General features: G+C 36.6%; 1 protein-coding gene across 1 annotated transcript in view; it reads right to left on the bottom strand.

Annotated features, from left to right (window-relative positions):
• The window catches only part of SMURF2 (SMAD specific E3 ubiquitin protein ligase 2), a 121,427-nt gene that overhangs the window by 15,995 nt on the left and 90,431 nt on the right, over window positions 1–15,001 (bottom strand). The window contains exons 8-12 of the mRNA XM_044247621.1: window positions 12,328–12,530; window positions 9,912–9,996; window positions 5,288–5,446; window positions 3,357–3,552; window positions 1,883–1,986 (exon numbers count right to left, since the gene is read on the bottom strand). Of these exons, the coding sequence (XP_044103556.1) occupies window positions 1,883–1,986; window positions 3,357–3,552; window positions 5,288–5,446; window positions 9,912–9,996; window positions 12,328–12,530 (747 nt within the window). The remainder of the gene's footprint in view (window positions 1–1,882; window positions 1,987–3,356; window positions 3,553–5,287; window positions 5,447–9,911; window positions 9,997–12,327; window positions 12,531–15,001) is intronic.

The following is a 15,001-nucleotide window of genomic DNA, read 5'->3' as shown; positions in this document are numbered from 1 at the left end:
TTTTTCAAAGTATGAAAGGTAACTTATTACTTATCTTGATAAAACAAAACCACTAGTTAGGACTTAAAGAGATGTAGTTATAGTCTCAATTCTTGTCATTCTTTCACTAGGAAAGATATCTATGTATGTTCCAATATTATGGATTAAACAGACTGAGGGGCCCCTGGGTGGCTCAATTGGTTAAGCATCTGCCTTCGGCTCAGGTCATGATCCCAGCATCCTGGGATGGAGCCCTGGCATCACATCAGGCTCCCTGCTTCTCCCTCTGCCCCTCCCCCACTCATGCTCTTGCTCACTGTCTCTCTTTCCAATAAACAAATAAAACCTTAAAAAAAAAAAAAGATTGAATGATGTTTTTAGGAAATGCAGTGAAAACTATTGACAAGTAGTTAAAAATGTTTCAAAGTTCTGTAAGTGATTTTTTTTTTTTTTAAGAATTTATTTATTTATTTGACAGAGAGAGATCACAAGTAGGCAGAGGCAGGCAGAGAGAGAGAGGAGGAAGCAGGCTCCCCGCTAAGCAGAGAGCCCGATGCGGGACTCGATCCCAGGACCCCGGGATCAAGACCCGAGCCAAAGGCAGTGGCTTAACCCACTGAGCCACCCAGGCGCCCCACAAAGTTCTGTAAGTGATTTAGTCTAAATCAAATCACTACCATTTATGTAATACTAGAAAAACTCAAGATTTTTAGGAAGGTTTCCACATAAACAATGTGCCAACACACTTAACAAGCTCACCTGACATGTCTTCTATGCTTTCTTATGCATTATTTTAAAGAAAATCGAAATATTTGTTTTGTTTTACCAAGTACTTTGAACACACATCTAGGCAGACCCCAGCTACTCTGGCGTTTCACTATGCAATGAAGAGCAGAAAAAGCATTTCATTGCCACATAGCATTTAGTCTGCCCAAACCCTGACAATAACGAGGTTAAGAAATAAATAACAAAAAACTGACTAGTTTCTTGACTATACATATAATTACAGCATTTAGATTCCATCAACAGGTAATTAACAGGTCTTCCCAAGAAGCACTCAAATCTAGTTATGAGCAAATTCTAAGAATTCCACAGAAACTCTCAAGCCCTAAGTATGATGTACATGTGATGAATTCTAAGATTCCAATCTAAAGAAATTATCCATTTATTGGTAAAAAGGCCACAGAATAAAAATAAGCCTATAGGTGACAACCAGTAATGTGACTTAGTGGAAACACAAATTTAATTTAGGCTGATTTAGATGAGGGATAGCAGAATTATTATGATGGTCCTTAGGACATTTCAGTACAGAAGCTATACTGTTTCTGCTACATCTACATAAAGTAAATTTTCACACCTATTAAAAAATGTATATTTGAAAGTAGCATAAACATTACAGCTTCTGTACTGAAACATTTTAAAAGACTACTTGAAATACACACCTATGTACACCCGCGCTTCCCTACTTACATGCACACACAGACGTTACTTTAACAAGGTTAAAAAGCATGGCAAAGGGAGCAAAGGAAAAGAGCACTCAGTTTAGAACATATGTCATTAAAATCTCCAGACCGTTCCTAACAATGTAAAGCAGAGGAATAACACATACTGAGATGGAGAGCATGCGGGGCCCGTGGGGCCCACCACTGCCCATGTAGGGGTGCAGCTAGTTTTCAGAGGCAGTCTCGCTGGGCTGGCTAATCCACAGGGAGCTCTCAGTTACTCTGTGGTGGCAGTCCTGCTCCAACCTCATCACGAACATATCTATTAGGAAATCCACTGTACTGCAAAAATTAGGGAATGTTACGCTAGAAAATAAGTATCAGTGAGAAGATTCACCAGAGGAAGTATCTTAAACTTATAAATATAACCATAGGTCCTTTACTCATGACCAAGTCTTTACCTGGCAACCCCTCCATAGTCAAGGCCTTCTTCTCCACGAAATTTTATCATTAATCGCTTCCACAGATCTTTGGGTCTCATTTTCATGACCTGCCGATAGGATTCCTGAAAAAAAAATTAACACACTATTCTTACTAGGTGCCTTAAACTTGTTATTTAAACTCTCCCTTGAATTTTACCTACAAAACATACATTTATTGAAATAAGATGAAATTTGTTCAACAATCAAATCAATGGATAAACTCGAAGTGTTTGAAACTTCATGGAACTTATAATAGCAAGATGGATATAGTTAAATACTACTGAAATTAATTCATTTGATAAATGCTATATTAACAACATAAGTACAAAACTTCATATTTAAGTTCTATGAACCACAGCAATGACTACACAACTCACATTATGAATTTGATAAGTTGGTTGACCTAATTCTAGGTCACAGGCACCAACAGAAAGATGAGAAAAAGAAAGTTCCAAAGAATATAAGTAATCATTTATTTGATTGTCATTAACCAGCATCTTCATATTATTTTAAAATATAAAACTAACTTACAAACAAGGTTAGAACTGTCCTGAGAGAAGAAATGTTGATCCTTTAGGAAAAAGGTTATCAAATCCCCAAACATCAAACCCATGAATCTTCCAATGAGTGGGAAAACCCTGCCTGGGACCTCTGCCACTTATTACAGAAGAACTTTGAAAGTGATAGCAGGGCTATAAAGTCCAAAAATAAAAATATACAAGGAAGGAATTTATTCCTCAGTAAATTAAGGAAGTAGTTCAAAAAGAATTAAACAAAATGACTTTTGGACTTTAGAGTCACTCATCCTTTGGAAGAATTAGAAACTAAGGGATGGATAATATTTGTGGCCTTTTAAAACTCAATAACAGGGCAGGGGCACCTGGCTGGCAATGGAGCGTGTGTACCTTGATCTTGGGGTTGTGAGGTCAAGCCCCACTCTGGGTATAAAGTTTACTTTAAAAAAAAAAAAAAAAGTAGGGGCGCCTGGGTGGCTCAGTGGGTTAAAGCCTCTGCCTTCGGCTCAGGTCATGATCCCAGGGCCCTGGGATTGAGGCGCACATCAGGCTCTCTGCGCTGTGGTGAGTCTGCTTCCCACTCTCTCTCTGTCTCCTCTCTGCCTACTTGTGATCTCTGTCAAATAAGTAAATAAGCAATCTTTTTTTTTTTTTTAAGTACAATTAGATATATATATCTATACATAAAAATTCATTAAAAAATAAGTATTTGCAATGCAGAGACCAAGCTGATGCAACTGGAATATTTCACACTCTTGATCCCATTTAAATGTTTACCTTGTAGATTAAGTCTCTGATATTATTGCTTTTATTCCCCACAATTAAGAAAGAACTTAATTAAAACTCTCCCATTCGAGATAGGAATTTCAGAAAGTACTCTTAGAAAATAGCGAACACTGAAATTTAATTTTTCTCTATTTTAAGGCTTGTAAATTTACCTCAAAAATCTCTTCCCTGGAAACCTCAATGCGGCAATGACCAGCTTGAGGCTGTTGTTGGGAAAGTTCCTGCCGCAAAATTTTTAGTTTCTGAACCAGGTCTCGCTTGTACCGTGGGACCGTCAGACACTCCGCATCATCGGGGCATAACGATACCACCTGCTGCTGCTGCTGGTCTTTCAACTGGTTCTGCCGACTAAAAGCAAACAGAAATGCTGTTATTTTAAATAAAAGAGATTGCAATTCTACATTTCAAAAAGAGCATCATACTAGAAAGTAAGTCTACCTGCATAATTTTCAGGACTTGTGATATTCGTGGCTTGACATTTTTGATGACGATCAACTACCTCCAAAGTTTATTTCTCAGAATCCACACAAAATTATAAAATTGAACAACAGAGTTTTCATTCAGCTTTATACAGCCGCTGAGAATAAATTTCTCAAATACCATTCTCCATTTTCTTCTGCATAGCTGACCATCACGCATTTTAAAACTCGGGCATACACCAAAAACCCTGTGCCCGTTATCTAGAGTCCGTCTCTCTGGAAGAAAGAGCTTGAGCCAGTGGTTTGGCAGGAGCCCCTTTTCCTCTCTGTGCTACGTCTAGACCACAAGAATGTGGAAGGTCACGTGGAAGCTACTGGCACAGAGAAATGAACACACTACAAACATGTCTACATGCCTTAGAAAATGACTACTTTTCTTTTTATTGTGATAAAATATACAACACATAAAATTTACCATTTTAACCTTTTTCTAATATAGTCCGTGGCATTAAATACATTCACATTGTTGTGTTAAAGTGACTTCTACGTGTGCACACACATGGTTTGCCACAAAATACATGACAGTAATCTCCCAAGCACAGCAGAAATATAATACTTTAAAAGGGCACATTGCCAATCGCTTCTCAGCCTTTTGGCTAAGATCAAGTGTAAAAGGGCACATTGCCTACAAATATTTTTATTCTCCCAGCAAAAATATTGTAGGTTACACCTAAGAATTTTTTTTAAAGAACCTGATGATATAATGAACTACTTAATTCCAATAAACTATCAGGAAGTAAAAAACCCAGTAATTCACTACTGATGCCATGCAGAAAACGGAATCATTTTGTTTTTGAGTTTTAGATTTTATCTATTTGACAGAGAGAGAGACAGCAAGAGAAGGAACACAAGCAGGGGGAGTGGGAGAGGGAGAAGCAGGCTTCCCGCTGAGCAGGGAGGCCGACACACGGGGCTCGACGCCAGGATCCTGGACTCAGGACCTGAGCCAAAGGCAGTCGCTTAATAACTGAGCCACCCCGGTGCCCCTTCGATGAATTTCTATGTTTTAAACCACCTGTATGTGCCACTTTGTTACGGCAGCCCTAGGAAACTAATACAGGGGAAGCCTGACAGGAGGAGGACTTAACAAAGAAGCACAAGGAAATTTGGGAGGATGATGGATATGTTCACTATCTACACTTTGGTGATGGTTTCACAGGTGTATAATATGTCCAAATTTAAATTGTACACTTTAAAATGTGCAGTTTATTATAGGTCACTTACACTTCAATAAAGGTGATTAAGAGAGAAAAAAAAAAAATCCCTCCGGGATGGGTTCAGCTATACTGGAGCTATTTCTGATGCACTCACAAGAAAAGCTAAAAAGCATCTACCCGGGAAAGCATCCTGTCTCTTCAAGTGTGTACGATGTACCTTTGGTACATACCCTTTCCTTAATACTCCAGGACAGGTTCCTACTTAAGCACAATGGGATTAAACTACTCATGTATCAAATAAAACATGTCATACTCTTATATAAAATTTCATCCAACAAAAGTTATTTATAATTAAAGAGAACAGACATTCTATCACATTACAAAAAGCATCTTCCGCCTTTTCTTATTCAGGCTTGCAATTTAACATGTATTGTTTCAAAAACTTACTTTAAAACTAAATGCAAGTTAGCTGAGAGCCGAGGATCTGTAAACTGTGTTGTTCTGTTGTTATGGTCAACGAAATAAACTCTGCCTGTTGCAGTATTACGGATCTCCCATCCAGGAGGCAATGGACCAAGCTCTTCACAATTGATGTTGCTAAGATCCCTGCAAAAACAAATATAAAATAAAAAATACCTCATTGCTGGGCCAGGCAAGTGTAAATGACACAAAACAATTCCATGAAGTCTGAGAAAATATATTGTTTCAGAAACTTGAGATGTCCAGCTAGAATCTTTAATTCCCAATGGTTTAACAAACTTGCATATTCAAAACCCAATTCATAAATGGCTCAGGAACTTATCACACAGTCCACATTTTTAGTAAGTTCATTCCTGGGCTTTAATGTAATACAGATTTTAAATTAATATAAAAGCAATCACAACATTTGCCAACATAAACTGTGCTTCAATACTTGTCTGACAAAATAGTTTTACAAATGTCAGTGACGTAAGGAAAGAAAAAAATTTCCCTTCAATTATTACATTCATTACTACACCATAAGATTTGTATAAATAAATGTTCACTCCATAATAATCTTAAACTCTCCAACAAAGCAACACTGGGAATGTTACTGAATTTAGAGAGCCTGAAAATAATCACAGTATATATTTTAAAGGAAAACTGCTCCACTTTGAATTTTGAAAGCTATAAAGCTAGTGAATGAAGAACCTTTTTAAGACACAAAGAATGTCTTTTTAAGACATTCTTTAAGGAAGAATGCTATCAAGCTTACTGCTGCAATAAAATAAGCAAAAAGACTTTTAATGGATCAAAGACCATTGTTACTATATTACACATTCTTAAAACACTGACAAAGATTTACAGGACCTTAACGAATAAAATAAAAGCATGTCTAATGTAAACTTAAACTGTAACAGATAATTGTAATGATTAATCTCATGTTTTAAAAGTTAAACTAGAAAAAGATTTTCCAGAAATAACCTCTTCTTGGTCACAGTGAAGCTTAATGATGGACACATCTAAGCACCCACAGATTACTGGAACAATAATTTGACTTCTGCCTTTAGGTGCCCCAAGAGACTCGATGCTCCAGAACAACTAAAGCTTAGAAAATACACTGCTAGTCTCAGAAGAGGTGAAAGAAAATTTCCAAGAATCCTCTTCAAATTAAAAACAAAAATAAAACCAAACCACCATGGCTACAGCTGAAGCCGAACCTCGTGGCAGGTAGGCAGGCAGAGGGGCAGGGCTAACACAGAGTAGTTGTTAATGGGGAAACGCAGCCCCAGGCCAGCTGCAAATTTGGAAAAGGAAATCTGGAACTTCCCCCACTAAGCTGAGAACTCAATGGGGAGATGAAATGATTCCAGGAATACTTCCTGAATTCCCACTTTGGGTCCACAGAACTCCAACCAGTTAAGATCAAACAAACTCTCAAAGATCACCACACACTCCAGAAAGAAAAGTCATGACTGAGAGTTAGTGGAAACAATAAGCCACAGAATTAGATCTCTAAATACAGTCAGAGATCAAACAGAACCGCTATGATATGCAATGTTAAAAAAATTACAAACTATCAATGAGATATTATTAAGAATGAACAGATGGATCTTTTTAAATGGAGCTTTCAGAAAGGAAAAGTGATTACTGAAATCAAAGAATGAATAATTCTTTTGATATAATGCAGAATTTTGTTTTATATCATTTTATTTAGAATGTTTTAAATCTATAATCATATGTGGGAGAGCTCTAAGGAATGGGTTAAAAGAGCGAAAAACTGGAATGTTTTCATGTCCCATTAGGAAATGATTAAAGAAAAACGGAATGTTATACAGCCATAAAAATACAGATCTGTACCACAAGACTACATAGGGCGAAATGTAATGAATTAATCACTGTTTCAAAGAGAAATACAAAAGATGGCAAAATGGGACTTCACAGATAATTCTAAGTTTACTGGACATCTTACAAAAGTAAAGTGTCTGACTATTTTATAAATATCTTTGAACAGTAATGCTATCTTAATATAATCTAAATATTCATGGTCTGCTTTGTCAGAAGAGCCTCCATACAAAGGCACCTTTACTTAAAGGATCCTCCAAAACAAAAGATACAATACACATTTTTACAGGAACAATTCGGAACACAGAGACTAAAGGAAAATAATCCAGACTTTAAAATTAAAGTCATTATTCAATACTCAACATAAATAGTCCTAAACCTTTATAGAAACCCTTTACTCATGAATGAAAACCTGACATGTTTCCTTAGGAATAGCCAGTGGTGATGCCAAAATCTCTCCCAATTTCAACTTCTGATGCCAGTTTAGATACTATTCTTCCAACAGATAACTCAAGATCAACTTTCTCACTATTGTAAATCACTTGGTTTTTTTTTTTTAAAAAAAAAAATCTTTTTCTATTTCCCGCCAATGGTTTTAAATTATTTTACAGAAAAGGTCATTATTGACCTACAATTTGATAAACAGAATCCAAAATACTTCTTTTCCTAATTTACATAACAAATTCTTGTTTCTAAAAGTTATTTTTCAGTAAGCTTATTAATAAACAAAAAATTTCCTCCCCACTGCTTTTTAAACAGTTTACATTATCAAGAAATGGCAACCCTGGTACAATAATGAATGATCCACACGTTCCTTGGCTGCCACCCTCAAAAAATTTTAATTAAGCTGTATCACAGAGTAAAACATTTACATTATAATAGCTTCATTTATAAATATCAGTTGGCCCTTGAATAATCCAAGCTTAAAGTGCATAGGTCCACTTATAAGCAGATTTTTTACAGAACAGTACTTAACTATAAATGTGCTTACCATTCCTAAGGATTTCTTTAACCTTTTTTCTGTAGCTTAGTTTACTGTGAGAGCACATATGTGATAAATATACAACGTATGTGTTAATCAACCGTTTATGTTATCGGTAGGGCTTATGGTCAACAGTGGACTCTTAGCAAAGTTTTGGGGGAGTCAAAAGTTACACAGATAATCGACTGTGCGGGTGGTCGGTGCCCCAAACCCTGCATTGTTCAAGGGTCAACTGTAAATAGAGAATCAAAGCAATCCGAGATCAGCTAGTCACATCTGGTTTTGATTCAAATGCAAGACTCTTGACAAGTAGAGCTCTGAGTATAAGCTTGAGGCAGAAGAAGATCTCTTCACCCTCCCTGATCTTTTTTTTTTTTTTTTGAGAAGAATGGTGCATTTAGAATATAAAATATCTTCGTCTTACAAAGGTTTACATCCAGTTTACCAAGTTAAGATTTAAGAATTTAGAGCTCACCCTTTTCTGTAGCTTCAAATGAACTTGACGATTTGCTCTGTTCAATAACTCAAAAGAGCTAAACAGTGTTTGAAAAACTTATTTGATATTAAAATGCATCAAAAATTCTGTTAAATAACTAAATCGATTTATGTGTCATTCCATCTTCTTCAAGTTAAAAGACAGCTGACATTTGGGTTAGTAAATGCATTGGCTTGGGTCATTGCCCTAGGGACCTGGGATGGAGCCCACATCAGGTTTCCTGCTTCACAGGAAGCCTGCTTCTCTCTCTCCCTCTCCCCTTGCTTGTGTTCCCTCTCGCTGTGTCTTTCTCTGTCAAATAAATAAATAAAAATATTTAAAAATAAATAAATAAATAAACAGATAGATAAGGTACAAGTACTGGTATTTAAAAGAAATTTAGGGGTGCCTGGGTGGCTCAGTGGGTTAAAGCTTCTGCCTTCGGCTCAGGTGACCCCAGGGTCCTGGGATCCTCAGGGATCCCAGGGTCCATGATCCCAGGATCCTAGGATGGAGCCCTGCATTGGGCTCTCCGCTCGGCAGGGAGCCTGCTTCCCTTCCTCTCTCTGCCTGCCTCTCTGCCTACTTGTGATCTCTGTCTGTCAAATAAATAAATAAAATCTTTAAAAAAAGAAAAGAAAAGAAAAGAGTTTAAATTCATGAAGAAACCACAATCAAGTGACGTTTATTCCAAGGCTGCAAGACTGATTCAGTATTTGAAAACTGATTAATGTAACATCATATTAATGGAATAAGAGAAAAATCACATGACAGTACTACCTGATACCAAAAAAAGTGGCTAAATAAATAAATGTATTTTAATTAGGTCATTTCTTTTTATATTAAAATGAAATTTTATTAAGGAATACATAAAAATACAAAAAAAAAACACCAATGAATTCTCTCACATTAGGTTAAATAAATAAATCTTTTTTTTTAAGCCTAGCCAAAAATTAAAATATCTATTTATTATCCTTAAAAAAAATTTGGGGAGGGGAATGTGTATTTTGCAATGTTTTTTATGCTCTTCTCTGGGTCAATTTTCAAATTCCTAAAGAACCCATGTTTTCACCCTGATTTTTTTTCTTAAAGGTGAGAGGAGAGAAGGGCTGGGGGCTGGTTGGGGGCAGGACACTGGGGAGACACTGCAGAGAAACAGGAAGGCCTTTCTACTAAATGTCAACTGAAATGACTGTCACAAAGAACCTAACTTTTACATAAACCATGTTAAGCTGAAGATTAAACAATCAAAGAAACCCTAAGTCAAACAGGTATCCCGCGGTATGAAGAGTGTTTGGCTATGTTCTTACCTCGGCACTCTTGGGTCATGCCATGTGCTCACACCAGTCTGAGTATGTAAGAAATACACCTGACCTTGCTGTGTTGTCCTCTGTTCTGTAAAATTAAGAAACACTAATAATAAAAACATATTCAGAATGTTCAAATCAAAGACAGCTACAGACACTAGGATATTACATCAATAGTGAAATTCTCCAAATTACCAATCTACTGTATTACCAAAAAGTGTTTTATAAATCCTTCTTTTTCAACTCAATACATTTTCTCCTGGAAACAATCTTATAAAAATGGTGACGAGGGGAGGAGGCCACCTATCTGAAAGCCAACAACACTTACAATGTGGCTTAAATACTAAACATGTTGCTGTGGAAAAGAGAAAACAAGATTGTCGCAGTACCAATATTTCAACAAAACAAACAAGAAGAAATGACCTCTTGTTTGCCTTAAAGTTTGCCTTGTTTCCCCCCCTGAGGGGGAATAAAAGGAAGCTCAGAGGAAGAGGCTAGCCAACTGTCGGGGGATTCTCCAAGGACTTGCAAAAACTTTCAAAGGGTTTGCAGGCTCGTAATGCTTGTTTATTACGCCTAATTTTATAACAAAACTTAAGGGTTTTTTTTGAGAGAGGTGTTTTCTCAAGACTACCATTTAAACTCAAACGAAGGAAAAATAGATGGAATATGCCATTTTAAGGGGGGAGACACTCTATAGTCAAAAACAGACAAAGATGCAAAAATAAGCAAGTTAGAAAGAGGAAGACCAGAGAACAAGCATGCATTCTGGAGAGAAAAAGTAAAAGGCAAAATTAACTCCAAGGCCCTGGGAAGAGAGTAAGGAAGCCAGGAAAAAAGGGAAGGAATCTGTGGAAAAAAGTTTCTTCAACAGTGGTTTTTAGTCTTAATTGTGTTTTTAAGCAATAGAACCACTTATCTTTAAACAAAATATAATGAAAAATTCCAACATGTAAAACAACTATTGCTAATATGTATTAACAGAAATTTGTTTATACACCTATAATAAAGTCAATTTAAACTTTAAGCTTCTTAAAATCATAAACACGAAAATGTTTAAAATTGGTGAGAGATGAAAAGCTGAGATACTTTCAGCCTTGGTACCCATTTTACTCCTAGGTTTTGGTTGTACAAAATTTCTTTTTAATCCAAATCACACGTACTATTGTAAAATATAACCACCCCCACTCCGAACTGCTTGCCTTATAACCTCAATTAAAGAGAAATGACAGAAAATACTTCATTCTAAGGTCTGAACATTAACAGTAACAGGCAAAGTTTACTAAGTGCTTTCTGTGCTGGAAACTGTCAGCCACTTCACATGAAACCATCACTTGGAATCATCACTAATTTCCCCATTTTATGGAAGATAAAACTGAGACTCAGAGAAATTAAATACTGTGCCCAATGTCACACATCTAATGTGCAGCAAAGCCAGGATATAAACCCAGGTCTGTCTCCCAAGGCCATGCTCTCATCACTGTGCTACTTAGGTTAACCTGTGCAGCACAGCACAGTTAATGGACAAATTGGTTTCTTTTTTTTTTTTTTTAAATTAAAGAGTTAAAACATATTTTAAAAAAATAAAGCTAGAATCATGCATTTGCAGAACAGTTTAAAACATACTGTAGAGGAAAAACAAAACTCAGGTTAGATCAGGCGATTCCCAGTGTTGGTCATTAGGTGTCACCATAAGCCCAGATATGGTTTATCTACAGGCTGCTGGGAGGGTAAGGCTGTAATTATTTTGGCCAACTTTTAGCAAGAAAGACAGCTGAGTTAATAGAATCTACAAGAGTATTCACAGGTTGTGATTTAGAAAGTTCTGTACCAACTAGAAGACTCAAGTCCTCTTCTACATGAAATTCTACAATCTAGAAAATTATGTAAGATTATAATAATTTTACACAAACATAAAAGTGACTAAATCACTTACAACAATAACCCAAATCATGCAGATAATCCAAAATTATAGACAATACGAAGATATAAATAATTTCAAAGCGTATTTCTGATGGCATTTCTAAATATGTAGGTCTAGAAAATTGCATCGCAGGTCTGACTTCAGATTACTGTTATCTGTAACAATACCACCTTACCTTTACAGAGTGCCCATTTGCAAGAAACCTCACATTGTTACATATGCTCTTCCCGATACCTCTGAGACAAGGAGAGGCATCATTCATCTCATTTCATTATAAAAGAGTAAGAGGACTGAAGTTAACGACTAGCCCAAGTCAAACTGCTGGTTAGGTAGTCTTCTACCACTTCAAAGACTTTCAGATTGGGAGATTTTACACATTCATTTTCATGTAGGATCCCTGAACCCAGATTAATAACTTCTTTAAAGCTGATTTTCTGGCTTTCTTAGCAAGCTGAAATCAGTAAGCCACACTTATTTTTCCTCTGCTAGTCATACCATAGCCTTCCGGTAGGTCTGGAGGAGTATGTAAATGTGTCCTGCTCATGTAATTTCTATGTCGCTGTGACCGGACTCTCCTCTCAGCCAGTCTGGGATCTGAGGACTGTCCACATGTTGCACCATTTGTTCCACTAATTGGAGTGTTCTCATCAACAAAGCAGCTAAGAGGTCTGCCAGGACTTGAATATTCAGATGCTGGTCTATTGAAAAGTAACAGGGATAAAAAGTTACTCAACTGAGATATCAAAGGTCGAGTTCTCTAGACAATGTACTGCAGGAATAATCACAAGAAAACGGAATGATTGACACAAATATGATGATTTCAAGAACTGAATAAAAGCAAGCGTGACGCCTCTAAACACCAAACTCATGTTACAGGCACACTGTCAGTTATGTACTTAAGTCATTTTATACTGATTTTAATTACATTTTATATGAAATCCACATGTATCTGTAGATGTGAGCACTACCTGACTTAGCCTCAGCCTACCTCTCGGACCTGACTTCCCATCTTTCTCCCACTCCACTCTGGCCATACTGACATTTCTCCTATTCCTTGAATTTGCCAAGACTGTTTCTACCTTTAGGGCTAGAAGGGAGTTCTCCCTCCCATTCCTGAATGCCCTTTTCTCCTACTCTCCCTAGGCCAGGCTCCTTTTTGTCATTTAAATCATAGTTTAAGCTTAAATGTCTGAGAGAGCCTTCCTGACCTTCAATTCTAAGGCAGTCACCCAGGCACTTGGTAAGTACCTCACCTTACTTTCTCAGCACAGCAATTATTTGATCATTTTTTATCTGCATCCTTGTTCTCCCTTACTAGTATGTTTCTTTATTGAGAGAAGAACATTCACCTAGTTTGTTTCCCACTATATATATCTCCTGCACCTAGAACAGTGCTTGGCATATATAAGAATATCTCAGTAAATATTTATTGCATGAATAAAGACTACGGTGTGACTCTTCAAAGAACTTCCGGTATACTGACAGGTCATCAAAAATATAAAAGGATAACCAAGAGTTAATTTTTAAACTAACATTTACAACCACAATCAACTTTATACCCGTGGAAATTAAAGTCAGTTTCATCAGTTAAATGAGTTAGAAGGAAATGGGACTTCACTAAAGCACTGACAAAAGTACACATTCATTTATACTCAGAAACAGTAAAAATGGGTTCACTTCAATATATCATTGGCAGTTTAATACTAGAAATACAATTCTCAAACAAGCATTTTTTAAAATGGCAACATGAGCTAAGCTTTTACCTGAGAACTGTAACGTAAGAGGGAAACTATGACTTAATGAATTAAGCAACTAATTCCCAATAAATAAGAGTAGGCATAACTTAAGAGAAGCATTTGATGTTCTGTGTCTGGTGCCATTTCTGCTCAGGAAAACGGGGGATGGAGGGCAAAACAAACACTCAACAGAGGCAGCAAAAAATGTTTTTACTTAAACAAAACAAACAAACAAGAAAAGGAAATTCAGCCACTTATCCTATTCATTTTCAGTTACTTAAAAAAAAAAGTACTTCCACGGTGCCAGGTGGTTCCATTGGTTAAACGTCTGACTCTTGATTTCGATTCAAGTCATGATCTCAGGGTCACAAGACTGAGCCCCAAGTCTGGCTCCAAGCTGAGCATGGGGCCTGCTTGAGATTTTGTCTCTGTCTCTCCCTCTCCTGCTGCCCCTCCACTCTGTCTGGGGCACATGCAAGCTCTCTCTCTCACACACATAAATAAATAAATAAAATCTTTTTTTTTTTTTTTAAACATCTTATTTACTTGACAGAGAGAGAGAGAGCACACATACAAGCAGGGAGGCTGCAGAGGGAGAAGGAGAAGCAGGCTCCCCACCAGAGCAGGGATCCTGGATCTGTGACCTGAGCCAAAGGCAGACGCTTAATTGAGTCACCGGGGCACCCCAAATAAATAAAATCTTTCAAAATGAAAATAAAAATAAAAAGTGCTTCCTTGGGAGTTTCTAAAAATTATCTTACATCTCCATGCCTTTATACAGTAAGCTCCATGAAGGCCCTTCTGCCTTATTTACTGTTAGAGCATAAAGGTTGAGCACAGTAACTGGCATATAACCATTTGGTGAACTGAATGATAGCTGTTACTACTTCTCTCAATACTTTTCATCACCTTCCCCTATCTGATTCAATTCTAACATTCTTAAAGATTTAGTTCAGAAATTCTCCTTCAGAGTTTTCCTTTGCAGGTTCTAACATCCCCTTACCCTGTCCTCCACATGGTCTTAGAACATCTGGTTCTTATCTTGATCACAGAACTTACTGGATGCAATATAACATAATCATACCCCAACATGACTGAACAAATAAAGATCCAGTATCTATATTTTGTTATAGCCATTTAATAACTGAATTTTTAAAAATTTTCAAAATTTTGAAAAAATTTTTTCAAGAATTTTTCTTATTCTTGAAAAATAAGAAATAAAAGGACTTCTCAATTTATTGTTAACTCATTTAATAAATATTTATTAAGTAACATCACTGGCCCTGAGCTACAATAACAGGATGACCTGCTAAACAATCTTTATTAAAAATGACTTTTGGAAATAATAGTGGCACTTGCTGTAAGATCTACTGATCTTCAGCAGTATAAACCAAGAAAGGAAATCTGGTAAAGCTGACAGATAAACAGAAAGT

Source organism: Neovison vison, chromosome 5 (assembly GCF_020171115.1).
Source record: "Neovison vison isolate M4711 chromosome 5, ASM_NN_V1, whole genome shotgun sequence".
Taxonomy (NCBI): domain Eukaryota; kingdom Metazoa; phylum Chordata; class Mammalia; order Carnivora; family Mustelidae; genus Neogale; species Neogale vison.
Note: the sequence above shows the minus strand (reverse complement) of the source record. Positions and strands in the feature narration are given on the sequence as shown.